This window comes from Panthera pardus, unplaced genomic scaffold, assembly GCF_024362965.1.
Source record: "Panthera pardus isolate Hobbes unplaced genomic scaffold, ASM2436296v1 HiC_scaffold_10, whole genome shotgun sequence".
NCBI classification, from domain to species: Eukaryota; Metazoa; Chordata; class Mammalia; order Carnivora; family Felidae; genus Panthera; species Panthera pardus.
Window position 1 is genome coordinate 110,091,334 of NW_026526655.1, and position 20,979 is coordinate 110,112,312.

The 20,979-nt window shown below is 38.5% G+C and overlaps 1 protein-coding gene across 12 annotated transcripts in view; it reads right to left on the bottom strand.

Annotated features, from left to right (window-relative positions):
- WDR33 (WD repeat domain 33) overlaps positions 1–20,979 on the bottom strand; it is a 107,184-nt gene that overhangs the window by 61,269 nt on the left and 24,936 nt on the right. For all 12 annotated transcript variants that reach the window (XM_019469470.2, XM_053910103.1, XM_019469468.2 and 9 more), the window contains exons 2-6: positions 6,565–6,791; positions 4,655–4,723; positions 3,961–4,065; positions 1,326–1,421; positions 988–1,139 (exon numbers count right to left, since the gene is read on the bottom strand). In XM_019469470.2, the coding sequence (XP_019325015.1) occupies positions 988–1,139; positions 1,326–1,421; positions 3,961–4,065; positions 4,655–4,723; positions 6,565–6,768 (626 nt within the window). In that variant the 5' untranslated portion in view covers positions 6,769–6,791. The remainder of the gene's footprint in view (positions 1–987; positions 1,140–1,325; positions 1,422–3,960; positions 4,066–4,654; positions 4,724–6,564; positions 6,792–20,979) is intronic.

The following is a 20,979-nucleotide window of genomic DNA, read 5'->3' on the forward strand; positions in this document are numbered from 1 at the left end:
ACTTTTGGGTCCTGTGACTAACAAAGAACCAACTGTGAAAACTCAATGTATGGGCAGGACACTACAGCACAGTCTTTGCAGAAGCATGTCAGTCCAACAATTTTTGTTAAGGCTCTGAACGTAGAAACAAGTGACTGCAGCGGATGATGTTTCTATAAAGATGTCAACCTCCTCCCACACATGGGCGGTACGACCGTAAAGAATGCTGCTTAGCTTTATTCTGAGGCTGCAGCAATTCGTCAGGCTTGTTTTTGAAACTTTGTTTTCCAGTTTTACTATGCATATCTCATTGATATGTAAAAATATACAACTCACTGAAAATACTTTAAACTCCACTTATTATTATACATTTGCATAACTGATGTTCTCAACAGTGAATCAGAAGAAAAAGTCCTAGAGTCCTCTTGACAATGGTCTGCTTACAGTTTCAAAGCTTGAAGAACCCATTCATTACTCCATTAACGTTTGCCACATCCAGGGTCACTTGTGAGTTTTTAGTCCTACTACACTTTCCTTTTGAAGTCGTGGCATAACCAAGCCAACCAGGTCTTCACTTAAGCCTTTTTTTCTTGTATTTTGTGTGAACTCTGAAGGTGTTTTCTGTAGGCTTTAGATTTTATTCAGTTGTATAATTAAAGACTGAATTCTTTATTTGGAATGAAAGATTCTTATCTTACACAGTAGGTAATAAAAAGGAATAACGTATACACATTATTAACCATAAATGAAAAGAGAAAACCAGTGCAAAATGCGGCAGACAATACATCTCTAACATATTGCAAAGGCTGATACCGGGACAACACTACTTCAGAAAAGTGCCAGCAAAATGGTGAATGTGTGAAAACAAAGAAAAATATTGTGTTTATAGGGTGCAGAAAGTATCCCAGAATCTGACAGAGCCCATGCATCTCTGCACCCAGAATACACTTAGAGAATAATTTAACCATGACAATAGGGACTACAGAAAATGGTATATTGTGTATAAACCTGGCCTCTCTAATCGCCTCCTTATGTGCCTGGAACATCTTGACGTTGTTCATGTTCGACTGCCAATATTTCACATATCCTCCATGGTCTGCTGTCAACATCCACATGTCATTATGTGACCAAGTCATGGCCCTCACTGGGCTATCATGAGCCTGTGAAAACATAAAACAGTTTAAACATTATATAAAAGAATGTATGACAGAAGGCTTTACAGGAGCAGACATCAACTCACAACAATTACTTGTCCAATTTCAAGTTTAAAACGCCAACAAAGTAACTGTATCTCCAGTTCGTTACAGGACCACAGGAGGATGCTACAGTCTGATGATTACTGTTACCTGTAATATTGTTTCAAAATTGAAGGTGAGTCCATTCCACAAAGTGAACTCTCCACTAGAAGCTCCAGTGACCAAACGTCTTCCTTCTGGAGTCCACTAGGAAAGAAAAAGAAGACAGGTTATCCAAGGTCACAATTCCTCAATCTAGTTAATTTTTAAAGCACTTAGAAAGGATTTATAAAATATCCAATAATCACCATTAAATAGACAATACTTTCACTGAATCGTAGTTCAGATTTATAAGTACTTTGTCAGAAAAAAAAAAAAAATGTTAACACAGTGCAGGGAAAGCTCTAGCACTTTAGCCCATAAACTAAATTAATAATGGTAAATATATTATAAGTACCTGGTTAAGTTACATATACCTACATACATTAAAGAACCTTTAAAAACAAAATTTGCGAAGACCACATTTTTCTAGGATACAAGGCAGGCTAACAAATAAAATGGTCAGTCACCAAAAAAAAAAAAAAAAGAATTACATCTGCTAGTGGACCAATTCAAGCAGAAAAGTTAGTGGTGTTTTATGAAAAAAGCTAATTTAAGGACATCAAGGCTATCAAACTTTTCCTGGCAACTAAATGTACTTTAAAAAGCTCTCCTCTGTTCACAGTATCAAGCAGTCTTATAGTGATCTACTTTCCAAAACATGTAATACAACACTCATGACTAACACTACAGCAATATTTTAATGCCATTATTTGTATACTGAAGGAAATCTGTGACATATGCTTATCAATTCAAAACACAACATTTTTTTCTCAACTTTTTATTTTCAAGTTTCCATGACAGATTACACACTAATTTTCCTTAGACAATGTAAATACATGAAATGAAAATACAACAACTGCATTTTCCAAACTAAAAATTGTAACACATACTTGAAAACTGGAAGTGTGCTTATCAGAATAGCAGGATGAGACACATAAAGACTATTTGGGGGGGTGCCTGGGTGGCTCAGTCAGTTAAGTGTTGACTCTTGGTTTCGGCTCAGGTCAACAATTTCACAGTTTGTGAGTTCAAGCCCCACATAGGGCTCCCCACTGACAGCTCAGAACCTGCTTGGGATTCTTTCTCTCTCCTTCTCTCTCTACCCCTCCCCTGCTTGCGCGCTCTCTCAAAATAAACAAAAATTTTTAAAAATAAGGGGCACCTGGGTGGCTCAGTTAGTTGAGTGTCTGACTCTTAGTTCCGGCTCAGATCATGATCTCACTGTTTCCAAGTTCAAGCCCCACATTGGCTTCTGTGCTGACAGCACAGAGCCTGCTTGGGATTCTCTCTCCCCCCACCCTCTCTGTCCTTCCCCGACTTGCACGTGCACTCTCTCTCAAATAGATTAAAAAAAAATTTTTTTTTTAAAGACTACTTGGTAAACCTGGCTTTTTACTGCTTACCTGCACATCACGACTTTGACTATTATGAATAAAATCTTCCTACTTTCCTAGTTCCTGTTATCTGCTATGGATTGTAACCAAGTAAATACTACAGGCAACCAACTATATAGGCACAGGACCCTGTTTTTATGTTTTAATTTCTTATAATTTGGACTCTGCCTCCACTATGTGCAAGTGTCTCCTAAGATCTTACAGTCTGATCACCATATAAGAAATTTATCTAATGAACTCCAACAAATAAAGTTTTACCCTTCTGTACTGTGACGCAAAACGCTCAGATTTTATTCATTTCAAAAGATGTTCTGGGGCGGCTGGGTGGCTCCATCAGTTAAGTGTCTGACTTTGGCTCAGGTCATGATCTCACAGTTTGTGATTTCGAGCCCTGCATCAGGGTCTGTGCTGACAGGTCAGAGCCTGCAGCCTGCTTTGGATTCTGTGTGTCCCTCCCTCTCTGCCCCTCCCCTGCTCATGTTCTGTGTGTGTGTGTGTGTGTGTGTGTGTGTGTGTGTGTGTGTGTGTGTCTGAAAAAAACTAAATAAACATTAAGAAAAAGAATGTTAAGGGGCGCCTGGGTGGCTCAGTCGGTTAAGCGTCCGACTTCGGCTCAGGTCATGATCTCACGGTCCGTGAGTTCGAGCCCCGCGTCGGGCTCTCTGCTGACAGCTCAGAGCCTGGAGCCTGTTTCAGATTCTGTGTCTCCCTCTCTCTGACCCTCCCCCATTCATGCTCTGTCTCTCTCTGTCTCAAAAATAAATAAACATTAAAAAAAAACATTTTTTTTTAAATATACATTTTTTAATTTCATGCAAATGTATGGAGTACCTACTATGTACCTTAATGGAGCTAATATTTATGGTTGACCATTGGTCTTTAGCTCTTCTCAGGTGTTTTCCTTACTAGTGACACCTAACAGTCTTCATTAACCCTGAGATGCACTTTCTAAACAGCAGCAAAAGCATCCCTATTCAAGAGCAAGTCCGAGACCTGCTGCAATATAGATCCATGGCCTGCGCAGAGAATTCTATGGAAATTGTAACATGAAGAACAATCCAAAAGCAGTATCTTACTCAATGTCGCTATAGTGGGTAAGTGACTGGGTATTTCAAAAGATTTATTAGCAACACACTAATGTTCATACCAGATATATATTTAAAATAATTTAATTTTCTCTGTCCTGTTAAGTATATGTACAGATTAACTCAGGATTAACTTTTCCAAAAAACATCCAAAAGAATACTTACCCTAACAACAAATACGGGACACTTTACTTTATTTGTTGATGTTCGAACAAATTTTGTTGTTACTGCATTCATAGGATTATTCAACATCCCTATAGGTGGGACCAGCTACAAAAAGAGAAAATTGGGTTTTAAAGAGCTCCTGATTATGCACAGAGCATAAACCAGGGACAGAGCAAGGTAATTATTTCAACATGTAAAGACAAATTCAAGACTATACAGGACTTTCAAAAAAACTATTATTATAGATAATAATCAGTCAGTATTAATTAAATTTAAAAAACTGAGACACAGGACAGTTAAATGCCCATTATTAATAAACAAACAAAAAAATCAAGTACCAGATTTCACCAATTACCTCTCAAGGTCAACATAATAAAAACATGTTTCACAATAAGCCAAATTTAAAATTAGCTTTTGTATTCCACAGACTTTGAGGTAGTGCAGTCTTTTGTTAGACATGGCTTTAAGCCCCAAATAAAAAGTTCACCCACCATTAGAGTACAAGAAAAATTTTAATTGAGATAAAAACCAATGGAGTACATACATGTTATATTATCTCTTTAGGAATCTTTTGTTTTAATTATAAATCCGTAAAAAGAAAATTCCATGTTGCATTTGAGGTCACATAGTTTTAGGTTCAAATGTCCAAGCAAAGAGGTTTTATTAAACTAGTATGACACATCTTAATACTCACATCATTATAATAACCTGCGTCAGGCTGAACTGCCCGCATGTCTCTCTGGTCTCTTTGCCATATTCTATTCTGTTTGAAATAAACAAATTAATTAATTAACATATGGCGCATTATACTCAGTTTCAAACTAAAGTAAGCATTAACAGAATGTAAGCTGCTATCAAATGGGGAGAAAATAGGATTAAAACCTTTTCACAGGTTCTAACACAAAGATAACAGTGGGTATCTTATCCTAGGGGTGCCTGAGTGGTTCAGTGGGTTAAGCACCAGAATCTTGATTTTGGCTCAGGTCATGACCTCTGTTGGTGAGGTTAAGCTACACCTTGGACTCTGCACTGACAACACAGAGCCTGCTTAGGATTTTCTCTCTCCCCCTCTCTCTGCACTTCTGCCACTCATGTGCACACAGCACTCCTTCTCTCTCTCAAACACAGAAAAAAATTTTTTTTCTATGTTTGTTTATTTTTGTGTGTGTGAGAGAAAGAACGAGCATGAATGGGGAAAGGGCAGAGAGAGAGGGAGAGAGAAATCCCAAGGAGACCCTGAGCTCCCAGCACAGAGCCTGACGTGGGGCTCAAACCCACAACGTGTGAAATCATGACCTGAGCCAAAACCAAGAGTCGGACGCCTAACCGAGCAACCCAGGTGCCCCAGAAAATTTTTTTTTAAAAATCAGGGGCACCTGGGTGGCTCAGTCAGTTGTGTCTGACTTTAGCTCAGGTAACGACCTCACGGTTGGTGAGTTCGAGCCCCATGTTGGGCATTGTGCTGACAGCTCAGAGCCTGCTTCAGATTCATTCATTCTCTCTCTCTCTCTCTCTCTCTCTCTCTCTCTCTCTCTCTCTCTCGCCCCCTGCCCCTCCCCCCGACTCATATTCTGTCTCTCCCCTTCTCTCAAAAATAAACATTTAAAAAAATTAAAAATTAAGAGAGAGAGAGAGAGAGAGAGAGAGCTCTTACCCTACCTACATTGCTTAGAATCTCCCTCCTCTCTTTACTACACCTCATCCCCAACCAATCATCCAAGATATTGCTGACCATTCTCACCGTACTTTAATAAAAGGAAAAAGAATAAGGGATAGATAGGCAGATGTCTTCAATTTCTTCAAAATCCTCAGCACAAAACAATTTCTGGTATCCTGCCCTTGGTTGTCTTAAGACATCTCAAGCTCTCTTAGACTAGTTTTGCAACTGAATTACCTGGAAAAAACTAAATCTGTCTTCACCTCTGAATGAATCTTTTTCTCATGTCTGCAACATACTAATTATATCCAATATGCCAACAGGTCTTTAACAGGTCTCAGGTAAGAAAAAGCAAACATTTTCTTCATTGGAGGCCAGAGAAGACCAAAACCTGATCAAAGTAATAGGGTTAGTAATCAAAAGCGAGTCACAGAGACTAATTCCTTGGTGAAGACAAGTAAATAAAGAACTCAAAGGGAGAAAGATCAGACAGAGGTTTCTGCAGACCCCTATCCTGCCTGTGAGTGCCACCCCCCAGCAGGGCCTGAAGAGTCCCTGTGCCTTGCGCCAGAGCTTCAGACATGCAGAACCGCTATTCTGAACGTGTGTTCTCACAGGAATATCCTCATATTGGTAGTGTCAACATTTCATATGTACGTGGGTTTAACAAGTGTCTTAAGGCTGGCCTAGGGATTAAAGTACCATTTTCTGAGATTTGCTATGAACTTTAGAACAAGGCATATTTCTAAATTAGAGTTTAAATTTCACAATTTTTGAGAAGACTCACACATGCAAAGAGTCAAAATGTACTGGTGACCAGCTGCACTCTGGAACTGCACTCCATCCCATTAATCCAAGGACACAGCTATGCTTATAACCCTGTGTTTTAAAAACTTTCTTTTTTTAAAAAAAGACAAAGTTTGATCATCAGAAGCACATTAACTTACCTCCAAATACTTAATTACAGATGGATTATAGTCTATGGTTTTTCGGTTTACTGCTTTCCTCATCCGTTTTCCATCAAAAGTAAGCTGTTGCATTGCTTGCTGCTGGGCAAAATCAGGTCGCTTATAAAAGAGTTGTCGAGGTGCTTGGTGTTGGAACCTTGGCATATGGAAAAAACGAGGAGGAGAACCAATTTCTGTAGCCATGGTGAAGTTTTCGTTCTAGGACACTAGGGTAGGGAAAAAGTACTTTCACTACAAACATCAGCACTAAGCACTGCTTGAAAATATTTTTAAATGAGTTATTTTTTACACTTCTCTTCCTTTTTCAAATAAGTATCATTTCTAGCTTTTAGTCAACCTATTTACAAAATGAACTATTGGATTTAATGGCAGAGACCAGTTATATATTTTAAAAAGGTCAATTCACAGAATAAGTGCTAATAAGCATTTATTATAAAATTCAGGCTGACGGAAGGAAAAAAACCACAGTTTTTAACAGTGTGGGGTGTGTGTGCTGAGTATTGTGCATGTGTGAGGTAGGGGGTAGGGTAGAACCACTGAGAACTGTTCACATTGTTAAAATGAAGTTTTCAGGAGGCGTCTGGGCAACTCAGTCAGTTCAGAGTCTGACTTTGGCTCAGGTCATGACCTCACAGTTTGTGGGTTTGAGCCCCACATCAGTCTCTGTGCTGACAGTGCAGATTCTCTGCCTCTCTCTCTCTCTCTCTCTGCCCCTCCCCAACTTGTGTTCTCTCAAAAAAAATATATAATAATTAATTTTAAAAATGTGTGTGTGTGTATGTATGTGTGTATATATATATATATATATATATATATATATATATATATATATATATATATGAAGTTTTCAGGGCACTAGGGTGGCTCAAGTGGCTAAGCATCCGACTTCATCTCAGGTCATGATCTCACAGTTCGTGGGTTCGAGCCCCATGTTGAGCTCTCTGCTGTCAGCACAGAGCCAGCTTCAAATTCTCTGTCTGCCTCCCTTTCAGCCCCTCCCCTGCTCACACACTCTTTTCCATTAGAAAAAAAAAAATTCTTTTTGTTTAATGTTTATGGGGGCACCTGAGTGGCTCAGTCGGTTGAGCATCCGACTTCGCCTCAGGTCATGATCTCACAGTCTGTGAGTTTGAGCCCCACGTCGGGCTCTGTGCTGACAGCTCAGAGCCTGGCTTCGGATTCTGTGTCTCCCCCTCTCTCTGCTCCTCCCCAGCTCTCTGTCTCAAAAATAAATAAAAACATAAAAAAAAAATTTAATGTTTATGTATTTTTGAGAAAGGAAGAGAGACAGAGTGCAAGCAGGGGAGGGGCAGAGAGAGAAGTAGACACAGAGTCAGAAGGAGGCTCTAGGCTCTGAGCTGTCAGCAGAGCACCTGACTCAGGGCTTGAACTCAGGAGCCACGAGATCATGACCTGAGCCAAAGTCAGACACTTAAGTGATTCACCCAGGTGCCCCCCAAAATAAACATTTTTTTAAAATAAATAAAAATATTAAGCTTATCATAAAACCCCATTTTATTTATGCAAGAATAACTAAAAAAATGTTTAAATCGGGGGGGCATCTGGATGGCTCAGTTAGTTGAGTGACTGACACTTGATTTCGGCTCAGGTCATGATCCTGAAGTTCATGAAATCGAGCCCCACATCAGGCTCTGTGCTGACAGCACGGAGTCTGCTTGGGATTCACTCTCCCTCTTTCTCTGCCCCTCCCTGACTTGTGGGCTCTCACTCTTACTCAAAATAAATAAATAAACATTAAAAAAAATTGTAAAAAAAAGTTTTCTTTTTCTTTCTAATTTTTAATCTTTTTTGTCCTTTCAAATTTCCTAGGAATAGTGTAAAAAGAGCAATAAACTATCCTATTTCATATGAATGTGGAAAGTATGTATATCTAATTTCAGGATCAAAACAACTACCACAAAAACGTGTTTCTCAGCATTGTGTATTTACATATTCATACAAGCAACACTAACATCTGAACAGGAAAAATATTCTCTTGATTTCGACTCAGGTCATGACATCAGGTTCATCAGATGGAGTCCTACATTGGGGCTCCGTGCTGAGCAGGGAGCCTGCTTAGGATTCTCTCTCTCGCTCCCTCTGCCCCTCTCCCCTGCTTGTGCTCTCTCTAAAAAAAAATAATAAATTGTTTTAAAAAGCTCAAAAATAAATAAAAATCAAATGAACATCTTTAGGGGTGTCTGGCTGGCTCAGTCAGTAGAGCCTCCAACTCTTGATCTCAAGATCATGAGTTCAAGCCCCAATCTAGGCATGGAACCTACCTAAAATAAATTTTTAAAAACAAATAAACAAACAAACAAACATTTTTAGGGGCTACACTTCAAGGAACTATATACCACCAAATGGAGAAAATGAAAATAAGAGCTTTATCCTTCATAATTACTGTGATTTCTACTTACTCTATTATTCACTTAAGCTACATTAACAGAACAACTTAAACTACACTCACGTTTGTCCCCAAAGCATGTTCATCTATCTAGTGTGGAGGGAAGGTGGGACAAGAAAGAAACTAAGGTACAGAGAGGACAAGTAATTTGGGTATGATTATTAAACACTACATACTAACAAGAAAACCAAATGGCTAAGGAAAAAAAAATCCACATGAAACAATGAACTCATCATGTCTTTATTGTACACACAAGCCTTCAATGTTTCAAGCAATAAGCAAAATTTCATCAAGTGCCTACTTTATATTATACCCTGCACCACATATAGCATATCATTCTGATTTACTGAGTATCACTTCTAAGTTCAGAGAACAGATTTCAGACCTTGTGGTGGTTGGACCCATCTCTATTTTTGGCAAATACAAAGACTCCTGAGTTCACAAGAGTTTGCAGCATATTCTTAGCCTTCAAGCTTTCAACTACTCCCCAAAAATAAGCAAACCACTCAACTTTCTGCCTATGTGTTCTCAACCTGGACAAGGAAGTTAATGTACATAACTTCCAAGATTCTTTTTGCTCAAAGATACTATTTTAAATGAAATCTACTATTCTGTTAGCCAACACAGTGACTAGTCTGTTGAACAAAGTGGAATATCCAGACTTAGTTCTCCACTGTTTGCGCACACAAGTCTATATCAGCATTATAATTATGGTTCTTGTCGCAACTGACACAAAGTAACAGGTTTTGTAAGCTTCATCATGTGGCAATTATACCAAAATTATACCTGAAGATAGAAAAGTGAATAGAAAAAAACCGTAAGTGCTTTCCTTCAATAACAGTCATTACAAATTTCACATTGTAGAACTGTGCTAAACAAGAACTCATTTTATTAAACCTAAGCCTCCAAATAAAGTAACAAAAACTGTACATGAATGCTAACAAAGCCTCAAAAATTATGAAACAAATAGTACAATGAAGAGAAAGAACAGGAAGGTATTCATTAGTAAGGGTAAGACTTAAGTTGGAAATTAGATAGAAAAATTAATATAGGGTAATGAGCAGGCACTACCAAATGTACTGAGGCAGTTCCCAGCCATGAATACACACACATTTAGAAATTGCTGAAACAGTTGAAAAATCCCCATGGCAAAGGGAAGCATAATGAGAAATTCAATTCATTTCAACAATTTATCAGTGAGCACTAACTACCTGACAGGTTCAAAAGACACACACACACACACACACACACACACACACACTGCTATCAAAAGACTGACAGTTTGTAAGTAGGTATTGTGCCTGACTACAGTAGCTATGGCAGAATTTGGTCCAATAATCAAATCAAGTAATTCTTACCATGTCAACCAGTAATCAGAGCTTCTGATCACAAAAAAAAAGCTTGTTTTCCCAAACTGAGATGAAATAATTCTAACCAAGAGCAAATTATCTATGTATTAAAGAGCTAGGATAGCAAGTACAATAAGTATGGAACTTTTAAAAATAATAAAAGGTTTTAAGATCCCCACATGATTAACACAAACCTGGATTCCACTGTCAGAACCTTAGCCTGGAAACCTCTATTTTAAGATTATTGATCTCCAGGGGCACCTGGGTGGCTCAGCTGGTTAAGCGTCTGACTCTTGATTTCAACTCAGGATATGATCTCGCAGTTTTGTGATTTTGAGCCCTATGTCAGGCTTTGTGCTGACCATGTAAGCATGCTTAGAATTCCTCTTTCTCTACCCCACTCATGCTCTCTCAAAATAAATAAATAAACTTAAAAAAATTTTTAAGACTATCGATAGCCAAACCAGTAAATATGTCCTGGGATGAATAGTCTACCCTAAATGAGATCTGATACCTACAAAGTCCCAGAACTTTGAGGGGACCTACATGAGTGGTAAACAAGGCCAGTAACAAAAGCATCATCATGATCTCTTTTTCTTCACTGCCCAATCTTTAATAAATGTGAATCCTCAACAAATTAGGAGAAATTATAATGAGACCATTCAGTTTTTTAAAGAATAAACAAGACAGCTGTTTATATAAGTAGTTTTTAAAAGTTCACATGATTCTGTATCTTGACTGTGGTAGCAGATACACGAACCTATCCAAAAGGTTATATCTGATTGTACACTGTCATTTATGTGACATTCTTGAAATAACAAAATAACAAAAATGGAGAACAGGAGTTAGGGATAGGGAAGGGGTGTGATTATAAAAGGGGAACTACTGTGGTGATGAACTGTTAAGGATCTTGACTGTGGTGGTAAATACACAAATATATACATATAATGAAATTACAGAAAATTACTCACACGAGCACCAGTAAAACTCAAGAAATCTGTATAAGATCTACAGATTAAAATCAATATTAATCTCATCTTGTGATATTGTGCTATCATTTCCAAGCTGTTACCCCTGGGAGAAATTAGACAAAGTACATGGGACCATTAGGTATTTTTTTTTTAATTTTTTTAAATTTACTTTTTAAGACAGAGCATGAGTGGGGATGGGGCAGAGAAGAGAGGGAGACACAGAATCTGAAGCAAGCTCCAGGCTCCGAGCTGTCAGCACAGAGCCCAACACAGGGCTCAAACTCACAAACTGTGAGATCATGACCTGAGGCAAAGTTGGATGCTTAACCAACTGAGCCAGTCAGGCGCCCCATTTGGTATTTTTCTTCCAAATGCACTAAACATACAATCATCTCAATAAAAATTGATTAAAAATGTTAACATGAGGGGCACCTGGGTGGCTCAATCCATAAAGCATCTGACTTCAGCTCAGGTCACAATCTTGCTGTTTGTAGGTTTGAGCCCCACACTGGGATCTGCACTGTCAGCTTAGAGCCTGTTTCGGATTCTCAGCCTCCCTCTCTCTCTGCCCCTCCCCCATTTGGGTTTTCTTCCCCCCCCCCCTCCCCCCCCCCCCCCATCGGGGGCCTGGGTGGCTCAGTCGGTTAAGTGTCAGACTTCCCCTCAGGTCATGATCTCACAGTTCAGGAGTTTCAAGCCCTGCATCAGGCTCTGCACTCACAGGGACAGCCGGCTTTGGAGTCTCTCTCTCTGCCCCTCCCCAGTTTGCACCTTCTCTCAAAATAAACTTAAAAAATAAAAAAATAAAGATTCTATCTCTCCCCCTCTGCCCCTCTCCCCTGCTCACTTGTTCGCTCTCGGGGGGGGGGGGGGGGGGGGGGGAAGGAAAGAAAAAAAAGAGCATTTTAAGACTACCATAAATTTGTTGATAACTAAATTGGACGTTAAAAAGCAAATTTTTTGAAATGTTTATTTTGAGAGAGAGAGAATATATTAGTGGGGAGGAGCAGAGAGAGAGGGAGCCAGAGGTTCCAAAGCAGGCCCTGCACTGACAACAGCAAGCCCAATCCAGGGCTCGAACTCCCAAACCATGAGATCATGACCTGAGCTGAAGTCAGACATTCAACCAACAGAGCCACCCAGGCACCCCTAAAAATCAATTTTATTTAACTCTCAGTGTAGGAGTTTTCCAACTTTTATAGCTTTCAGCCAGTTTCAACTGCAGAACTCTTCATAACCTGGGGTGAGGAGCTTGCACTGCATACTTAGCTGTGAAGTTACTGAAATATTTAGTGGATACTGAACTTGACCAATTTAACATGTTACTTAATACTATACTTGGGCTTTTAGATTGTTTTCTGTGCCATTTCAAGAGCTTTTACATATAATCCACACGTGAACATAATTCTGGCTGTCGACTTAATTAGAAAATAATTCAATATTCCACAAGTGTGATTCTGGGATAAAGAAATCTGTACTATCAATTGTCTCAATGGAGATAAACTCAGTGTGGTTTTTCCCCTTGTCATTAGCATACAAAACAAGAGAGCTTTTCCATTTTTATGTGTTTTTTAAACTGGATTATGTATTAACTTACCAACTATTTAAGCCAATAAAAACTGAACAAACGAAGTCTCACTGGATTACTGAATTCATCTTTGCAAAAGTAAAAATGATGCAACATTTTCTAGATAAAGTAATCTCCTAAACTAGGAATAAGGAATTCAAAGATTCAAGTATGAGCCAAAACCAGCAGTTCCCAAAGCCAGGCTTTAAGTCTCTCATCTTCATTCTGATTTAACTGTATGGGATATAAACCAAGCAGCAGAGATTTTTTTTAATGTTTATTTATTTTGAGGGAGAGAGAGCAGGGAAGAGAAAGAGATAGAGGAGAGAGTGAATCCCAAGCAGGCTCCACACTGTCAGCACAGAGCCCGACGAAAGGTTAAATGAGAAAAACCACAAGATCATGACCTGAGCCAGAATCTATAATCAGGCGCTTAACCAACAGAGCCATCCAGGCACTCCGTGAGCAGCAGCGCTTTTTAAAGCGTGAATCAAAAAAAAAAAAAAAAAAAAGCGTGAATCATCAAACAACCACAACCAAGATGCAGAACCCTCTGTTATCAATCTCCTATCACTACCCCTAATCCCTGGCAACAACTGATGTTTCCCATTACTGTAATTTTTCTCTTTTGTTGAATGTCAGATAAATAGAATCACACACTGTGTACCTTTTTGAGTCTGGCATTTTTCACGTAGCTTAACACTTTTGATATTCACCAATGTTGTAGCAAGTACCAATAATTCCATTTTTTTAAGTTTTATTTATTTACTGAGAGAGAGAGAGAGAGAGAGAGAGAGAGAGAGAATAAGCAGGGGAGAGGCAGAGAGTGGGAGAGAGACTCCCAAACAGACTCCACACCATCAGTACAGAGCACAACACGGGGCTCAATCCCATAAACCATGAGATCGTGACCTGAGCTGAAATCAAGAGTCAGATACTTAACCGACTAAGTCACCCAGGTGCCCCCCACCAATAATTCCTTTTTTATTATTGAATTCTATGGATATACCACATTTTGTTTATCCATTCTCCAATTCAGGAGAATGCCTGTAGCACTTGACAATTTGAACAAAATTGCTACTGACATTCACATGTAGTTTTTGTGTGAACTGTTAAGTCTTCATTTTTCCTGAGTAAATATCTAGGATTGAAACTACAATGGTGGAGGGCGCCTGGGTGGCTCAGTTGGTTTAGCGTCGGACTTCAGCTCAGGTCATGATCTCGTGGTTTCATGAGTTTGAGCCCCATATCAGGCTGTTTGCTGTAAGCACAGAGCCCACTTCAGATCCTCTGTTCCCCTCTCTCTTTCTGCCCCTCCCTCACTAGTGCTCTCTCTCAAAAATAAACATTAAAAAAAATTTTTTTTAATTAAAAAACAAAACTACAGGGTAATGGAAGTTTTTGTTTAACTTTATGGGAAGCTTTCAAAAGATTTACCAAAGTGGCTGTACCATTTTGCATTCCCACAGCAATGTATTGTATGTGGGAATGTGTGTGTTCCAGTTGCTCTACATCCTCACTAATACTTAATATTGTCAGCTAGGGAGAGAAGGATTGTTTATTTTCTTAAGTCACCCTAACAAGCGTACAGTCACATCTCACTGTGGCTATAATTTGCAATTCCCTAATGACTAATGATGCAGAGAATCTTTCAAGTCCTTACTTGCTACCCATACATCGTGTCCAGTGAAGTTTCGGGTTCAAATCTTTTGCTCATTCTTTAATTCGGTTTTTTTCTTATTATAGAGTTTCAGAATTATTTCTGTACTCTACATATAAAATCTTTGTCAGATATGTGATCTGCAAATATCTTCTCTCAGTCTGCCACTTCTTTTCACTCTCTTCAGAGTATCTTTCAAAAAATGGAAGTTTTTATCTTTTTTTAAGTTTATTGGGGGGAGGGGGAGAGAGAGAGAGAGAGAGAGAGAGAGAGAGAGAGAGAGAGAGAGAGAGAGAGAGAGAGAGAGAAAATCCCAAACAGGCTCTGCACTAGCAGTGAGGGGCTCAAACTCATGAACCATGAGATCATGACCTGAGTCGAAATCAAGAATCACACCACAAAGAGTGGAAGTTTTTAATTTTAACGACATCCAATTTATCAATTTATGTTATGCTTTTGGTCATATGTAAGAAATTTCATCTAAGCCAAGGTTACAAAGGTTTCTCTCCTTTGTTCTCTTCTGCCAATTGTATTATTTTACATTTTACATTTTACATTTTACATTTAGATCTCTGATCTATTTCAGTTCATTGCCACATTAGGTATAAGATAGTTTAAAATTCTTTTTTCTCATATGCTGTCCAATTGTTCTGACTCCATTATGTGGAAAAAAAGGCTATCTTTACACCTTTATCGAAATCAACTGACTGCATTTTTTCTATGGGTCTACCTCAATACCCTGATCACTATAACTTCACAGAAGGTCTTGAAATCAGCTACATTTCAGATCAAATCCTCCAACTATGTTGTTCTTTATCAAATGGTCTAGCAATCTGTGTTCTTCTGCCATTTTATAATTTTTAAAAGCAGTTTATCATTATCTACAAAAAAAAGTGTTACTGATTTTGATCTGGGTGCACCAGGCTGAGGAGAAATTACATTTTAACAATACTGAGTCTTCAAACCACAAAGAGTAATTCTCTACAAATATTTAGGCCTTCTTTGATTTGCTGCATCAGTGTTTCGTAGTTCTAGACACACAGATCCTGTATACACTTTGTCAGATTTACACCTATTTTTGGTGCCACTTAAGTGGTACTGTTTTTTACTTATTTCCATTCCTGGTTGTTCATTGCTAGTATAAACAAATACAATTAATTCTTATACATTGTGCATATATTCTGCAACCTTGCTAAATTCACATGTTGGTCCTAGAATCTCTCTTGTAGATTCCTTGAAGTATTCTACATAGACAATCATTATCATCTGCAAATACGGGCAATTTATTTCTTCCTTTCTGTTCTAAAAACTTTTTATTTCTTTTTTTGCCTTATCACACTTCTCCATCTTAAAGGAGAAAACATTGTCTTCACTAGTAAGCATTATGGCATTAGCTATATACTTTTGTAGATGCCCTTCATCACATAAAAGAAAAACTCAATTCCTAGAATTTCTAGTTTGTAAGAATTTTTATCAAGTATGAAAAATTTTGTCAAATGCTTCTTCTCCATGTACACAGATGATCATATGGCTTTTCTTAGTCTTCATACAGTAAATAAGCCTCAACAACTTTTAAATGTGGAACACACTTGCATTCCCAAGATAAATCCCACTGGTCATGATGTATCATCCTTTTAATATATTGGTGGAATTTAACTCACATCTTGTCGTGACTTTTGCATCTATGCTCATGAAGAATATTAACATAGTTTTCTTTTCTTGTAACATCTTTATCTGGTTTTATTATCAAGCCTCATATAATGAATTGGGAAGTATTCCTTCTAACATTTCCTGGGAGACACTGTGTAGATTTGGTATCTTTTCCTCTTACATGTTTGGTAGAATTCACTTGTGAAACCATCTGGATGGACTTCAAGTTTCCTCCACTGGAAGGTTTTAAACTATGAATTCAGTTTCTTTAAAAGAAGACTATTCTAGGGCACCTGGGTGGCTCAGTTGGTTAAGCATCCAAATCTGATCTCAGTTGAGGTCTTGATCTCAGGGACCTGAGTTCATGCCCCATGTAGGTCCCCATATTGGTCACGAAGCCTACTTAAAAAAAAAAAAAAAAAAAAAAAAAAAAGATGAAGACTATTCCAGTTATCTATTCCTTCTGAGTGGGTTTTGGTAGTTTGCTCTTTGAAGGAATTGAGCAGTTTCACTCAAGCTGTCACATTTTGGGCATAGAGTTGTTCATGGTATTCTTATTATTGTTTTAATGTCTATAAGATCGGTAGTGATAGCTCCTCTTTCATTCCTGATATTGTTAACTTGGTCTCCTCCCTCACTATCCATGCTCTGCTTCTATTAAACAGTCTGTCATTCTTTCAAGTAAAACACCAGGTTCTGTAAAAAGTGAATATTAATATTAATATGAATATTAAATAATTTCCTCAGGGAACTACTGTACTTCTGTAAATAGCAAAAGTGCTTTATCCACACTTCCCATTTCATCACACACTATCCATTAGTCTGCTTGGCTTGCCATAACAAACTAGTACCGACTGAGAGGCTGAAACAAAAATTTCTTTTCTCACAGTTCTGGAAGCTAAAAATCTGAGATCAGGGTGCCAGCACAGTCAGGCTCTTGGTTTGCAGACAGCCACCTTCTTGCTGTGTCCTCACATGGCAGAAAGAGACAGCAAGTACTCTGGTGTCTCTTCTTATAGGGACCCATCAGGAAGCCCCTACCTTCATTCCCTCATTTAAACCTAATTATCTCCCAAAGGCCAGATTTCCAAATCCCATCACATTGGGGGTTAGGGCCTCAACATATAAATTTTACAGAGACATGATTTAATCCACAGAACGCTCTATTTAAAAAAACATATATTCAAGGTGGGTGGGAGGATGGGTGATACAGGTAATGGGGATTAAGGAGTACACTTGTCATAATGCACACTGGATGATGTATGGAATAGGTGAATCACTACACTGTACATCTGAAACGAATATAACACTGTGTGTTAACTATACTGGAATTAAAATAACTTGAGGGGGAAGGAGGCCTGGGTGGCTCAGTTGGTTAAGCATCCAGCTTAGGCTCAGGTCATGATCTCACAGCTTGTGAGTTGGAGCCCCACATCAGGCTCTCTGCTGTCAGTGTGGAGCCCACTTTGGATAAATAAAAAATAAAAATAATTATAATAATAATAAAAAACAAATTGGGGCACTTGGGTGGTTCAGTCAGTTAAGTATCTGACTCTTGATTTCAGCTCAGGTCACGATCTCATGGGTTTGTGAGTTTGAGCCCCACATCAGCCTCCATGCTGGCCATGCAGACCCTGCTTGGGATTCTCTCTCCCCCTCTCTTTCTGCCCCTCCCCTGGGCATACACGCGTTCTCTTTCTCAAAATAAATAAATAAATTTTAAAATAAAATAAATTAGAGGCGCCTGGGTGACACAGTTGGTTAAGCATCAGACTTCAGCTCAGGTCATGATCTTGCGGTTCATGGGTTTGAGCACTGCAACACACTCTGTGCTGACAGCTCAGAGCCTGGAGCCTGCTTCAGATTCTGTGTCTCCCACTCTCTCTGCCCCTCCCCCATCGGTGCTCTCTCAAAAATAAGCAAACATTTAAAAAATTAATTAAATAAATTAAAAACGCAAAACCAAAGTGGCGCCTGGGTGGCTCAGTCAGGTAAGTATCAAACTCTTGATTTCGGCTCAGGTCATGATCTAACAATTAGTGAGTTCGAGCCCCAAGTTGGGCTCTGCACTGACAGTGTGGAACCTGCTTGGGATTCTCTGTCTCCCTCCCTCTCTGTCTCTCTCTCCCAGAAATAAACATTAAATATATATATATTCTCAAGGGTTGATATTTAATTAAATTATTTTTAATGTTTTACCAATAACATTCTCAGGTGAAATTGACTTTTTTTCTTTCCAACTACCAGTATAAGGTGGTAGTAAACATAAAATGACTATTAGTAGAAATTTGATACCACTGCCTTGAACCATGCTAAGGAGCCAAGAGCTTTATCCATTACTGCTTTCACACCATACATACAAATGTCAACATAGTAAAAAGGCCTAATAATATCTTAGTATTATGAAAGTAGTTCTGACCTTAATTTGAAAACTTGCCACTGCTATACAGAATTAAATTCAAATAACTAGCACAGAAGAACTTATTACAAACTATGAAGTACATTATTAATTTAAGATATTACAAATTACAAGAAATTATTAATTTAAGATATTATTACAAATTACAAGAAATTTCACAAGAAACATAACCAATAAAACCTGACCAATTCCTAAGCTTTCCAAATTTATTTATGAAAATAATAAAGTTATGCTTTCAACTTGATGAATATACACCTTAGAAAGAAATGGGAAATTCCACAGAATCTAAAAAGAACAAATAAATAAAACTATCTTGGTTGGAATGAAACAAACAAACAAAGCAGGCCAGTGGTATGCTATAAACACTCTCAAATTTGTTTATGCTTGTATCACTTATAAAAAGATATGCCAGGGGCGCCTGGGTGGCTCAGTCGGTTAAGCGTCCGACTTCAGCTCAGGTCACGATCTCGCGGTCCGTGAGTTCGAGCCCCGTGTCGGGTTCTGGGCTGATGGCTCAGAGCCTGGAGCCTGCTTCCGATTCTGTGTCTCCCTCTTTCTATGCCCTCCCCCATTCATGCTCTGTCTCTCTCTGTCTCAAAAATAAATAAACATTAAAAAAAAATTTTTTTTTTAAAGATATGCCAGAAACACTATCAGTGATGGCTTCTGGGGAAGGGAATTAGATGACTTAATGTAAGGAGGAGAAGAAACTTACTCAACACCTTTTGAATTGTAGGTGTTCAAATTCTATTTGAACCATCTATTATATGTGTTACCGCCCAAAATAAATGAGATTTGTTTCATTGGTAGTATTTAATGTTCCGGTGTATTAAAAACTCAATGTAAAACACTGTAAAATTTCACCGTCTCACTCAACTTAAAAAACAGAAGTCAGAATTCAGTTTTGTTTTTAAGAATATATTTTTCCAGGGTACCTGGGTGGCTCAGTTGTTAAATATCTGACTTCACCTCAGGTCATGATCTCATGGTTTGTGAGTTCGAGTCCCACATCAGGGGAGCTCAAGCCCCACTTCGGGTGAGCCTGTGCCCCGCTTCAGGTGAGCATGAGCCCCAGATCCGGTGAGCTCAAGCCCCGCTTCAGGTAAAACACAAGGCCCACTTCAAATAAGCCCCGCTTCTCTCTCTCTCCCTTCCTCCCTCTCTCTCCTCTGTCCCTGGGATTCTCTCTCTCTCTCTGTCCCTTGCTCACTTGTACCCTCTCTCCGTCCACAAGAACATATTTTTCCATTTCAGTATATAGTATTATGTATTATCATTCTAAAGCAGTAAGGGTCCTATTTGATCTCCTTTAATGAGTAGATAGTATCCATTTATAAATGACAAAAATACAAGTTTAATTGCATATTCTATTTGGGATTAAGTTTTCAACCAAAAACTTGGGATAGTTTTTAGCTGGAAGCTCTGTAAGACTGAAAAACATGCTTACATGCTTGACATCTATGTGATAGGTCTCTCCAAATGGAGAATTCAGTTCAATACAGTTATTTCTGGAGAACTGACAGTTTCACTAGTACATTATTTCAAACACACAGACAAATAAGGCACAAGTCTAACAACTATTTTATTTGGAATACCATTTTTAATACTTTTAACCAAAATTAATTTTAAATGGAAAATATGACTGTCAAAAAAACTGTCCTTTCACATGTGCTTACACAATACTGGAAGAGAAAAGGAAGACTTATTCCAGATTATGTGACTGTTTATCTGTTTAGATAAACTAACCTTGGGGGCGCCTAGGTGGTTCAGTCATTTAAGCACCTGACTTCAGCTCAGGTCATGATCTCGAGGTTCATGGGTTCGAGCCCCATATCAGGCTCTCTGCTGACAGCTCAGAGCCTGGAGCCTGTTTCGGATTCTGTGCCTCCCTCCCTCTCTGTCCCTTCCCCACTCGCACACACGCTCTTTCAAAAATAAATAAACATTAAAAAAAATTTTTTTTTAATGTAACTAACCTTGATGGAACCCTGATTTAAAAAAAGAAAATGTTAAACAAGTGTCAGTGAGGATGTGGAGAAAAGGGATACCTTGTACATTGCTGGTGGGAATGTAAATTGGTATAGCTACTACGGAAAACAGGATAAAGGTTCCTCAAAATATTAAAAACAGAACTACCCCAGGATCAAGGAATTCTACTTCTGGGTAATTATCCACAGAAAATAAAACTACTAATTTAATAAGATATATGCACCCCATGTTTACAACCTAAGTGTCCATCAACAGATGAAAGGATAAAGAAAATCTGTGTGTGTGTGTGTGTGTGTGTGTGTGTGTGTGTGTGTGTGTGTATGCAATACAATATTTGGCCATAAAAAAGAATGGAGTTTCAACATAAAAAAGAATTGCCAGT